The sequence below is a fragment of the Branchiostoma floridae genome, chromosome 2 (assembly GCF_000003815.2).
Source record: "Branchiostoma floridae strain S238N-H82 chromosome 2, Bfl_VNyyK, whole genome shotgun sequence".
Taxonomy (NCBI): domain Eukaryota; kingdom Metazoa; phylum Chordata; class Leptocardii; order Amphioxiformes; family Branchiostomatidae; genus Branchiostoma; species Branchiostoma floridae.
The window spans coordinates 31,356,951-31,369,661 of record NC_049980.1 but is presented as its reverse complement, the minus strand read 5'-3'; the positions used below and the strand labels follow the sequence as shown (position 1 = coordinate 31,369,661).

The window sequence follows — 12,711 nt, the reverse complement described above, 5'->3', positions numbered from 1 at the left end:
CTTGATTGTAAAGGGGGCTTTAGCAGCCCTCAGAGTTGTGCTTTTGGGGAAGGCACTTTACATGTACAATTTACTTCCCTGCCTGACTCATGAAGAAATGCCTCTTCAGTTAAGGTGCACTCTCACCGGACGTGGGGCTCGCTTGCGGCATTGTGGGGTTCGAAAGATACTCAACGAATTTCAGAGATAAAAAAACAAATTTACTTCCTTGTTGTGTATTTTGTCATCTTCTATGTCATACTCTTACGTATTATGCAAATATCTGAATTATAAAGAATCGGGGGGAAAAACAAAACAGTGACGCAGTGAAAGAACGCAGCAATGCCGCAAGCTTGCCCCACATCCGGTGAGAGTGCACCTTAAGGGATGTCGTCTTAAATGGAACATACATGTAAAGCCGGAAGTCCCGTGTTTCAGAACAGCCTTGAGCTTGTTTAAGAACCCAACACACTTCTTGAAAATAGTAGCCTAAGGGGTTAATCCAGGTGTGAGTTGATCAAACCTTACAGTCTAGTTACTGTAGTCCAGTCTTATGCAGATTAATGCATTGTACAAACCTGGCAATTTACTGGCTAATATGCAAGAGAAACAAACAAAACAAAACGGCCAAACAAACCCTGCCAGCTGCAAGTGCAGCTGCAGTAGAAGCTCCAGCCACAAGGCCTCCTGCTGCGAGGGCTTGATCCTGGATCCTGATGGTCGCTCCACCGAAAGCACCTACAGACATCTGCACAGCTGGCGGTGGGGCCTGGTTTCCTTGTCCCGGAGCCTGGAGCACCTGTTGGCCATGTTGATGGTCACCATGCTGCACAGGCTGAAATTAATGTCAAACTTTATTGCAAAATTGTAACAGGTACACTGTAAGGCAAAATAAGGCGTAAGACTACTGGGCCAGGCTTAGTCACATTTACCTACTGCAATCTATACCAAAGTGTATATCAAGCTACAGGTGAGTTAAAGCCATGCAATATATGAGAGAATGTACAATTACCGAAACAGTGTTGTTTCTGCTACACAACCTCTGGGGCACCTGTAAATCGCATTTACACGTTTCACAGTTGCTTGTACATCAAGCGGCAAGCGTTTTTCAATGAAAAAAGCCCCTGCTGACGTCATTTTCGCACTTTCCTGGCAAATCAAGTGTTAAGTTCGGCGTGGCGCTAGTTCTCGACATTAGCACAAGTAAGTTGCACCAATCCGAAGATACATCCCAAGGCTTGTTTATTACACCGAGACCGACACCAAACTGCACAGCCTTATCTTAGCAGATGCCCGTTTTTAAGTTCATACCTGCAGGATATGCAGAATAGGCCTCCATCTTAACCAAAGATACAACATATGACTTCATTTTTCTACGAAATGAAAGAAGCCCGGCCTACGGAAACGCTTGGACGGGAAAGCTAGGTCTATCCTCTACCAGATATGACCAAAAAATAACATTTCAAGCGCTTCTCGTTGAAGTGCGGAACTTAAAACTGCAGCGTTCTTACTTTCAAACATAGGCTAGTGGCCGGCATTGTGACGTCACGAACTCAACTACGTTCTAGGTGGTTTCTACTGTTCATTCCAGTTAGAAATAGAGGGAAAGTGTGCTCCATCGCAAGAGCGGCCCCTTGCCTTTCCTTCTCACGACCAAACCTCTTCATTTAGCACGTATTAATGGCCTAAAACCTCTTCCATAGGACAAGCTTATTGTGACGTAATTGCTATTATGCGCATTGAATGGTATACTGGCCTGAAGGCGCAAAATCAACCTTCCGACACCGCAACTTTCAACCACCTGTTACTCGAGAAAGAAAAGTGGCACACAACTCAAACTTGGCATGACTATAGAGTATAACGTTTTAAAGTTATGGACAATAATAATCATAATTTGCATATATTAACGGTGCACACACCAGTTCTTCCGCGACAGGGGTCCGAGCTAGTGCGCGAGAAAAAAGTGACGAAAGGCTTCCGAGGGTCCATGTTTGAGTTGACATTTCTCATTATTTCCTGCGAAATGACATTCAACGGTTACATGGCTGAAAAGCGTAGGAAATGGTGTGTTTTCGGTGCAAATTGTGTTTTTGTCCGCGCCTTACTTCCGGGATATTCCTACGCCTGAATGTGATTAGGCTCGTGACCTAGATTGACCTCTGAAGCGCTGTGTTAAGCCTAGTTGTAATGCCGCGCGCCGTGGATGATTAAAAAAACTGTAGTACTAGAATTTTCTTTATAATTAGCTGGATTACTCGTTAGGTTTTCCTCTTTCTGACAGTATCAGTCGTGTTTGCCGGAAAAATCATCTTCATGTTTTTCTTTCAATGCCAAAATGCCCGATTTTTTGCATTATTTTTTACACGAAAATAATGTTTTTTCCCTCTGTTGAAGGATCGAAACTTAGTTTGTCTTGTAGCTAAAGGAATATGCTTTCACCAGATATGCAGTTATTTTGCTTCAGGATAATTCCCTGGTAGAGCTGGTCGCTAGACTTTAGGTTATGCCGCCTCCAATTGAAACCCCAAATAAACTGGTGTGTGCCCCCTTAAGCAGTGACAGTATAACAGTATACATAATACCCCCCCCACACACACACACAAAGAAAGCTGTGGCCCCACACCCTTCCAATCCTGTGCGATTTTGTCTTAGAAAAACTCCCAAGTAACGTGGGCCCAGTTGAATGCCCCCCTCCCCACCTGTCCAGGCTGCAGTTCTTGTGCCTCCATCCCAGCTGCAGGTGGGGCTTGTTGGTCTTGACCACCTGCTGGAGGTTGCCTTGCTGTCCCATCAGCCATTTTCTTGGAAAATGTTCAGCAGAAATTGCCACACTAGGTTAAATTTTCTGGATGTTTAAAGCAAAATTTCCAGCTGTGCTGAAACTGCATAGGAACAATGGCTGACGTTGTACATTGACCTGCAAAGCTGTCAATCACATTTTGTCCAACATACGGGAAATTATAGTTAATGTTTAACTTGTTGTTCAATGTTTAACTTTAGACCCTTCAGGAAGCTTACAATGTAGATGCCTTTATTTAGACAGCCCTGTATGCTGTGGTTGTAAGCCGTGCTACTTTAGTCACTGTTCATGTCGACAAGCATATTTTCAAATGAGGCAATATGGGCAAGAAATCAGCTGCATAATAATTTATACAGCATAGAGTAACATGTGAACTGTTGCATGCTGTTTTCAGCATCCGTTCCTCCATACCTGGGCACAGTTAGTTGTTTTTGGGACTGACAAAGTTTCAGTCATTCCATTCCATCAAGTGGAAACTTTTTCGTCATTTCTATCAGCAATGGGTCGTGACATCACAGGAAGAATTCCCTCCTAATGTCACCTCCCATTGCTAATTTGTCCCACCGAAGAGTACAGGCCTGGGTTAATAATTGATTTGAAGGTTACATACTATTGGAATTGTTTTCAGAAATAACAAATTTTTTACATGAATGATGGAGGAAATTTCATTTCATTGGCACTTTCCTTACATTGTATTTTAACTTTGATCATTTCTAAGTGTACTACTGTAACAAAAAGTATCATCATCATCTTTATCACCATGCTTGCACTGAGACGGACCACCATTGACTTCCTCAGAGTCTGTTTTTTGACGACGCCTCAGGGGAGTCGTCAAGTGGTATATATTGCATTCAGTCTGCAAAAATTCTAGGAATTGCACAGGAATTTTTCCACAGGAATGCAGTATGCTGGGTATGCACCCCCCCCCCCAATCTGTTCCAGATGTATCTCTGGTATGCAATGGTGGAATGTAGGTCACACTGGGTCCCTGGAGGAATTTGTCCTTTGAAACTTAAGTGGTAGACAGGGAAACTCTGTACAATGGATCACGTTGTCTTGGTTGTTATGTTATGTTATGTTATGTTATGTTATGAAGGATACATTTTCTTTTCTAGAGCTTGTTCAAGCCATACGCCACAGGCAGACAGGAAATACTTCATATAGAGGCCATGATCTTGAATGATGGCATCCAAATGGTTATCATATTCAGAGCCAAATATAATTGTTCAAGGCCTTATTATACTATCCAAGGACTGGAATGTTACGAAGTAGGACAGCCATGTGAGTTAGGTGCAAGAAAGTCATTCAAGGGCGGAAGTGCTGAAAACAGTTGGTTCTTCCTTATTTTTTATTCTCCACTACACACTGTAGTGTTCAGCTGTAGGTTTAGGTTACTGGCAGACCTCGTATATTGTGCCAGGGATAGTGCGACAGGGAAGTTCCAGTCTATTTCTGATTTGAGCTGTATTGTTGTTCCCCTCAATCGTCGTCATGGCAATAATATTTTTATTGCCAATCTTGTTGTTCTTTTTATGCTGTCCACTGAGCCCCCTCCCGACTGCAGCCCATCCCAACAATTTTCCAATAAACTGTTCTTTTCCAAGTCATAGCTTGTCCCCAACTTTTCCTTTTTCTTGTAAGTGCCACCCTGGGAAGTCTCAGCCTTGGCATTTGCATGTACTTATGGCTTTGTAAGATTCCTAATGCTCCTTTGTCCCTGACTACAGGCAGTGCAGGGGTTGTTAGAACAGGAGGACACAGATGAAGTGGAGAGTGAACAGTCATGTTACTGGGTACATCAGCTGTTATACTGGCTCTGAGTGTACATAGCTTTGTAAGATGTTCTAACGCTCCTTTGTCCCTGACTGCAGGCAGTGCAGGGGTTGTTAGAACAGGATGACACAGAAGAGGTGGAGAGTGAACACATGTTACTGGGTACATCAGCTGTTATACTGGCTCTGAGTGTACATAGCTTTGTAAGATGTTCTAATAAATGCTCCCGTGTCCCTGACTACAGGCAGTGCAGGGCCGGTTGTTCGAAGAGGAGGACACAGATGAAGTGGAGAGTGAGCACAATTGTTACTGGGCACATCAGCTGTTATCCTGGCTCTGAGTATACATTACTGATCTTTGTAAGATGTCCTCACTAATAAATGCTCCTTTGTCCCTGACTACAGGCAGTGGAGGGGTTGTTAGAACAGGAGGACACAGATGAAGTGGAGAGAGAACACATGTTACTGGGTACATCAGCTGTCATCCTGGTTCTGAGTGTACATTCTAAACTTTGTAAGACTAATAAATGCTCCTGTTTCCCTGACTACAAACAGTGCAGGGGTTGTTAGAACAGGAGGACACAGATGAAGTAGAGAGAGAACACATGTTACTGGGCACATCAGCTGTTATCCTGGCTCTGAGTGTACATAGTGCAGTAAGATGTCCTAACTAATGCTCCTTTGTCCCTGACTACAGGCAGTGCAGGGGTTGTTACAACAGGAGGACACAGATGAAGTAGAGAGAGAACACATGTTACTGGGTACATCAGCTGTTATACTGGCTCTGCCTCCTCCACCAGTGGACCAGGACAGTCTCGAGGTGGGTCACAGAAAGTTTATTTACAAGTTTATGTCCGGAGGCTAATTTCAAGTACATGGTAGAAACATCATGTAACAATGAAAAGAGATAATTTTGTTCTAAAAAGAGACTACTGGAACGCTACAGTTGGCTGTCTAACTATAACTATACAGATGTAAAGATGTGTATTAACTATCATTTCATGTCATACTAACAGGAGACAAAACATTTCTTAATGGAAATTGCACTAGAAAAATTTACCTGTTTGTTGTATCTGGCAGACGTACTGGTTAGAGAGCCAACTGCGACTGGTGCGACTTCTGCAGGCCAAGCCGCTCCACCCCAGCGTGCCCCTGCTGGTCCTGCCCCTGGGGTGGGGAACAGACCCTGGGGAGATGCCCCAGGGGTGGGGCACAGACCCTGGGGAGGACGTCAAGGAGAACCTAGACATCCAAGGGCTGACAGAAGGGGAGCTGGTGTCAGACTGTCGAGTCGTGGACATCAGCAGCGATGTGGAAGATGACAACACTTGCAGGAAGGTAACTATACATCTGTGAAGGGTTTCATCAAGTTTTAAAATCACTGACGTAACAAAGTTCTTTGTTCATTTGTAGTAAACAACCAGGTGTACCCATCATATTTGGGATCTCATTCTACATACTGTAGCAGCAATACCTACTGGAGTGTGGATAAGAACCAGTCAGTCACCAAAACGACAACTATGATAATAATACAGTCGGTGTACAAAGAAGAATTTTGTCATTAAGTGTTTTCCATAAATGTGCCGTGAGTGAGTGAGTGAAATGTATGCACTTTTAGTCACATAGTGATTTTGCTATATGTACTGGGTACTTTTTACTTCACCTTCAAATAAGCAAATGCATTGTTTTTTATGTCTTTTCGAAATCTTGTTTTCTGCAGTCTGGCTAAAGGCATTCAGAATGTCACACTAGTCTTTAAAATGTTTTGAGTTATTTTCTTCATAATTATGCTTAATGTGTTTTCCCCCTGTATGTTACAGCTATGTGAGGGACTGAGTTGGTTGGGAGATCGTGCCCCCCTCCCCCCGTGCCTAGAGACCGAGACCCTGAGAGATTACATAGAGAACAGCCTGGCAGGAGAGTTCTCCTCTGTCGTGTACCAGGACGCAGCACAGAGGAGGAAAGCAGGACTTCCACAACAGGTGAATTTATTTATTAGAGATCACACAGCATAATCGGCAGCGTGTTTGGTTTTTCATCTTGTGCCCTTCAAGGGAAAGGTGACTTTTGTCACTTCACTCACGTGAAAATGAGTACCTAGCTTCGTCTGTCCCTCTGATAGGACATTAAATGGAGGTCCCGTGTTTGGGGAGAGCCAAACCCCACCACACCTTTCGAAAAAGAGTAGGGGCATGCAAGTGTCTAGAGTGGTATCTACAGTGATGTCTACAGCAATAGGTCATGGTGCAGTGCATTCACATGTAAGGGTCACCTAGACAGAGTTTCCTTTCAAGGGGGGTAGTTATGATGGCAGGGGTGACTCTATGATGTTCCAGTGTGATGTTAAAAGAATGTTCTCTGGCCTCTGGAAGTGAACAATATTAAGAAAGGGTAGGTAGTAGGTAGTAGCCCATGATGCTAATAGGTAACATGCTTGTCTGGAAATGATGTCACAGTGTCTTAGAAATAGATGTACTGAAATTTGCACTCGTGTCTAGCCCCAAAGGTACATTTTTTTTAATGATAAGATACTACCTGGAACTGGTCCTGAATGTTCCATACTGAACCCCTATTAAACACATATATATTTTTAATCTTGTATTGTTTAGGATAGATTTTGGGGAATTTTTTTTATATATTAAGTTTAACACTTAACAGATAAATACCTGATAACCATGTTTTTTGTTCCAGACCCCTGGTCCTATTGTATGCCTGTACAACAGTCTAGTGGAGCACCTAGCCAGAGTAGCCAGCTCCAACAACCTCCAAGCCTTGTCCTGGCCTGTCGCTGAGTTTGTCATGACTGGACACAGAACTGGTAAGTTTTATTCAGTCTGGTAATCTTGGAGGACAGTTGTTTGTTTTGCATAGCCAGTAAACAGCCTTTAGCTGTGCTTTTAGATGTTTGGCCACAGAAAAGGCACTGTGATTCTATTATTTTTGTGGGGACTTTGTGGCATAGGTGGAAAGGAGATTTCTGGGGTCTCAATTCTGCAGTACACAGTAGTCATCAGAAATGCATATTTCTTGAAAGCTCAGTTCAGTTCATCCATGCATGATACGAACGAGTGCGTATCTATCATCTGTTATTTCCTGTATATGAAGTATACCATGCACAGCATATACATGTAACTAATATTATTGTGACTCATTCTTGATTACAGTGGAATGAAAGTGAGATGTGATCATGACTTGCACCACATGTCTCCTTTGAATATACAATGTACATAATCCTAAGAAAATGTCTCTCTCCAGACCTTCTCTCCCTGGAGTGGAACAGTGAGACCCAGCTGATGTTGCTACAGGAGCGAATCCTGGCCCTGCGTCTGCCCCCTGTACCCTACATAGATGGAGAAGGTGCTTGTAGCCAGAAATTTTCGCCTCTGTAGCCAACAGATTAAAAGATTCATAAGTGGTGATTTTGGATGTGTATGTTGCATGTATATGAAAGGATAGAATCTGGCGATCCAGCAGAGTTGCCCATTTTACTGGACAGGTGTAGATCCCATCTGGTTTCTGGGTTGACATCTTACATCCTTCCACAAATGTGGTAAAACTGAATAAATAAAAGAATAAAAGTACAGATCAGAATGGGACTGTGGAGGAATCTTAATTTTTAAGATATTGATCTAAACTGACCTGAATCAAAGTTTTGTAAGAATGTATTTAAATTAACAGATTCCAATCAGAATCTCTATCAGCAAAAACTGCCATTCTGGTTGATTGCAATCTCTGACATACCCGGTATATACAAGAACTTATTACACGGAAAATATTGTACATGCATAAAAAGCAAACATTCAGAAGAAAAAAATGTTGATGCCCCTATTGCCCCCACCATTGTATGTATGAGTATCTTGTGTTTCTGTGTTGACAGAGGATTGGTCATCAGTGTGCCAGTACTGTGCAGATTACGTCTTGTCTCTGCCTGCTGACTCCAAAGAGCAAACTGTGCTTCTGACAAGGTGAGCAACTTCATTGCATTTTCATCAGCTTAAAATGACAGTTTTAACAATAAAAACCAACAAACATAGGCTTTCAAACATCGGTGGAGGACGGAATAAAATCTAAAGCTAGGGACAGCCCTGATACAGACGTAGTTTGAGGACACGTTATCTGGACTACGTTGTACATGTATGATGTGCACAGCTGTTGTCAACTAGACCTCTTTTTGTGAGACAAAGATGTAAAGGAAACCCTTGTCTCTCCTCAGACTGCAGTTAGTGGTTGTAATTAGAACACAGCTTTGAGTTTGAGGACACATGTCAGTAATACAGACCTGGCTACATGACTGTATGATGTGCCCAACTGCTCTACTTTTGTGAGACAAAAAAAGTAACCCTTTTGTTCTTCCTAGGCTACGGTGGCTATTAGACAGAGTACAGACAGAGTTTGAGGACACGTGTTACCTGGACTACATTGTATAATGTGCACTGAACTGTTGTTAACTCTACCTTAAAAGTTTGTATACATATAGTTTTATATATATAAGACAAAGATGTCTTCTCTCTCTCTCTTCCCAGACTGCGATGGCTATTAGACAGAGTACAGACCGAGTTTGAGGACACCTGTTACCTGGACTATGATGTCCCTAACTGTTGTTAACTCTACATATACTGTATAAGACAAAGATGTGAAGTAACCTTTTCTCTCTCTCTTCCCAGACTGCGGTGGCTGTTAAACAGAGTACAGACAGAGTTTGAGGACACCTGTTACCTGGACTATGATGTCCCTAACTGTGAGCCCACGGCTGCTCACGTCCCCTGGACTCGCCTGGTGGAGATGTGTGTGAGCCACATGGTGCAGAGACTGGACTGGGTGGGGGAAGGTAGGGTAGCCTGATCTCTTAGCATTCAGCTTTCTTGTTTTAATAACAGTTACTGTACATTCAAGTAATATAAGTTGCCATGTGTGACTGAGTTTATATCTCCCTCATCACGGTTTGTGACTGGAGTAGATTTTTTTATCTATTCACTCACTTCACTTTAATCCAACGAGTGAACCGTTATGACGGGGCATATAAACTTAATCAGCTTTGTCCAGAGAAAGATCAGGCAGTCACAGAAATGTCGTTAGAAAATTATGTAGTTAATTTTTATCCGCAGGGTACTGTAATTCACTTTGTCTTCTCGGTACCAAACTTTCACGGTCTGAGAAAATTTAACTTGTTCTCGGAACTAAATGCTCACTGTCGTGGCAAGGGCACATAAAAAAAGTCTGTGAATTATTTGTTATCGGTAATGATAAGTTCACGTTACAGTCGTCACAGTGAAAACCGTGAACATAACAGTACATTGAAAAAATCAGGAATTACAGTATTACCTATGTCTGTATGTTGTTGTTTTTTCAAGGATATCATGTTGACGCTAGTGGTTTCAATATGAAACCATCCCCCATCAACTTCATATCCCTTAATGCCCTGTTTTCGAAAACAATCAAACTATTAACAGAATGGCCCTTCCATTGTTGCTCCCCAGACGGCAGTGTGCTGACTGTACACTACCTCCCCGAGGAGCTGTCAGGCTTCACCCAGCCCCCGGAGTGGAGGGCTGCAGTGGGGAACACTTCAGCTGAAGTACTGGAGCAGCCACACAGGTAAGCTGGGCTGTATGCTGCTGCATATCTCATATATAACGTTCAAAAACCTTGATGTTTTGTTGGAAAGATACTGAGAGAACTTAACCTTAACCCTAGTCCTGCGGTGCGCTACAATTGTGTTGTTGCACATGTGTGTGCATTTGCGGCGCAACAACCTTGATGTTTTGTTAGAAAGCTACTGAGAGAACTTAACCTTAACATTACTGTTCTGTAAAAAAATGCCTTCTTTCAAAACTTTTCATGTTTGAAGCTTTTTTCCCAACTTGACTCCAAAATGTAAATCAGATTCTTGCTCCTAAATGATTGACAGTGGATCAAAGACTGAATCATACTATAGACTACATTAATATATATAATATATTATGTGTGAATGTGTCAATGCCAATACAATTCATAGAAATGTATGCCCTGTTTATGATTCAATGGTGTGTGTTGGAATAACTGTTATTTTGTATTTCTGTATAGTTTGGTTGTTGCAACACAGCAGAGTGTGAGGAAGAAACATCAGGAGCTGTCCAGAGTGGAGACCACAGATACTAGTACAGCAGACACCACAGGTCAGTGGCCTACAAATATATGTCGGTTTAAACAATGGAATTATTCATACCCATGTAGATGTTATTATTTTGTTTCTCAAGGCAGGGTCGGACAAGCCTGTTAGCCCAATTGTCCAAGACAAATGAAAGTGCTGACTGGGCAAGTGCATCTCCTACCCCATTTGTCGGATCGGGCAAGTAAGATTTTTCCATATTGAGAGAAATTTTGATATACTTGTCACCTTTCACAGTCATAGCATCAAGCATTGGTCAATGTCCGGACAAGTTGGTTTGGACAAGTGAATTTTAGAAAACTTATCCAATCTTGCTCAAGGATTGAATGTACGTTGTAGTTGAATGTATCGGCGCTAACTTGTTCGAGGTGACTTTTATATTTCACTGAGTGGTTCTCCCTATTAGATGGAGACCTGAAGCTGGAGGACAAGTTGTCCCCTGCAGTATCTGCACTCATCAGGAAGGCAGAGGAACTCAGGAAGAAAATTGCTCAGGAGAGGGTGCAGACAAAAAGGTGATAGAACTAAAAGCATCATTGATGTCTGATACAAAGGTACATTATATGCATACTATGCCTGTTACTAACCAACAATGTACTATAACTGCAGATCTGTAAACGACAGGAGATACAATCAGAAGTATAGCCTATAGATGTCTGTTTCCAGGGCCTACACAGGCCAGCTTCTGGGCTCCAGTGCCAACATGCACCCAAGGAAATTTTACAACAGCCCCCCAAGTTTAAAACATTCTGAGAAAAGCAGATGCACCAGCCTGTGTAGACAGTCTGGCATCCAGGTGTCAGATGTACAATGTACAGTTGACATGCTCTTTGTGTTGAAGATTAGCTGCCTTCAGGTTTAGTTTTACATCCGTACTGGTAATTGTTGTCAAGCTCCCCTTCCAATGTTTCTCTGTTATTCTCCCCAGCTATGAAGACCAGCTGCAGGTTTATGTGGAGGATGGGCAGTACCAGCACCAGCCACCAGGGGTCTCTCCTTTCAGTTCACCAGAGGACATGGTGGGTGTTGCCCCATAAAGATTGTGTTTTTAACGATGATGAATAGCCTATATTAACCTGTTAAGTACAGGCATAAAGATAGTGACATTAATATTGAGAAATGGTGACATTGAGAGGATTTCTGTGTGTATCTGTATCTATATACATTTTATAGCTGGTTTAACAGCCTCCAGGCATAACACAACAGCACTGCAGCAGCTGGTTATATTACACTGAACAACCTGTCAAACATAACTTTTGCACATTTGGTATACATGTATCTGCAGGTGTTCTTTTAAACATCTCCTTCCAGACAGTTAAGTTTGATACGTATTATACAAGTACAGGCAATTACAAAAACAAAAGTTGTAAAAAAAGTATGCAGCCTGCCCGGTGATAGTAAGAGGACTTCTAATACTAATCTAAAACATTGACTCAAAAATGTACCCCCATGATCTTTCTCCTTCCAGAGAGACCCACCGCCGAGCCCCCCCGGTCCAGACCGCCTGGATCTGACTGCCCAGCCCCGAAGACTGTCCCTGGAGGAGAATCTGGAGGAGTTGAGATGGAGAATCGCTGCCGGGAAGAGAGACTTCCGCTTGTCGGAGCTCAGACTGAACTCCCTGTTGGACATGGGGGACTTCCAAGCCAAACACTTCCAGTACTCATGAAAAAGTTATCACAGCCACAGCCATGAAATGTTCCACCAGTAATGCTAGAGTCACATTTGTAAACTGGGGCCCCGTCGGGCAGTTGGTGGAAAAGTATTAAATGCAAGACACACTACAGATTTAAGGAAAAAAATTAGTCACAAACGTATTTGTGTACAAAACAATCTGTATTAGATACTAATTTTTTGCAAAAAGTGGCTGAGTACTGGTTTGTGAGAATTGTGACCATTGTCTAAGGCAATGATTTAGTTCATCAGTACTTGCAAACAGTGGAAGAGTCCATTCTGATTATCATACTATTAGATGAATTTTCATTTTAGAAGATTATGGAAGAAAAGTTAAT

The 12,711-nt window shown here is 42.4% G+C and overlaps 3 protein-coding genes across 3 annotated transcripts in view; 2 read left to right on the top strand and 1 right to left on the bottom strand.

Moving 5' to 3' along the window:
* Positions 1-151, bottom strand: part of LOC118409167 — a 3,470-nt gene extending 3,319 nt beyond the window's left edge. The window contains exon 1 of the mRNA XM_035810036.1: positions 127-151. Within this exon, the coding sequence (XP_035665929.1) occupies positions 127-151 (25 nt within the window). The remainder of the gene's footprint in view (positions 1-126) is intronic.
* Positions 152-5,198: 5,047 nt separating this feature from the next.
* LOC118409990 (germinal-center associated nuclear protein-like) lies at positions 5,199-5,922 on the top strand. The gene is made up of 2 exons (XM_035811431.1): positions 5,199-5,371; positions 5,632-5,922. Exons 1-2 carry the CDS (start codon positions 5,303-5,305, stop codon positions 5,905-5,907), a joined length of 345 nt encoding a protein of 114 aa, XP_035667324.1. The 5' UTR covers positions 5,199-5,302; the 3' UTR covers positions 5,908-5,922.
* A 267-nt stretch (positions 5,923-6,189) lies between these two features.
* On the top strand, positions 6,190-12,399 carry LOC118409166 (germinal-center associated nuclear protein-like). Its single transcript, XM_035810035.1, has 11 exons — positions 6,190-6,198; positions 6,372-6,533; positions 7,243-7,369; positions 7,807-7,908; positions 8,429-8,516; positions 9,216-9,379; positions 10,029-10,146; positions 10,615-10,706; positions 11,106-11,214; positions 11,628-11,718; positions 12,168-12,399. Exons 1-11 carry the CDS (start codon positions 6,190-6,192, stop codon positions 12,366-12,368), a joined length of 1,263 nt encoding a protein of 420 aa, XP_035665928.1. The 3' UTR covers positions 12,369-12,399.
* Positions 12,400-12,711: the final 312 nt, after the last annotated feature.

What these genes read in the sequence shown, in the direction of transcription:
- LOC118409990 (XM_035811431.1), top strand. Translation starts at nt 5,303, where the DNA reads ATGTTACTGGGTACATCAGCTGTTATACTGGCTCTGCCTCCTCCACCA. An exon ending in TGGACCAGGACAGTCTCGAG is followed by an intron (nt 5,372 to 5,631) that starts GTGGGTCACAGA and finishes TGTATCTGGCAG; the next exon opens with ACGTACTGGTTAGAGAGCCA.
- LOC118409166 (XM_035810035.1), top strand. An exon ending in CATGACTGGACACAGAACTG is followed by an intron (nt 7,370 to 7,806) that starts GTAAGTTTTATT and finishes GTCTCTCTCCAG; the next exon opens with ACCTTCTCTCCCTGGAGTGG. An exon ending in GTACTGGAGCAGCCACACAG is followed by an intron (nt 10,147 to 10,614) that starts GTAAGCTGGGCT and finishes ATTTCTGTATAG; the next exon opens with TTTGGTTGTTGCAACACAGC.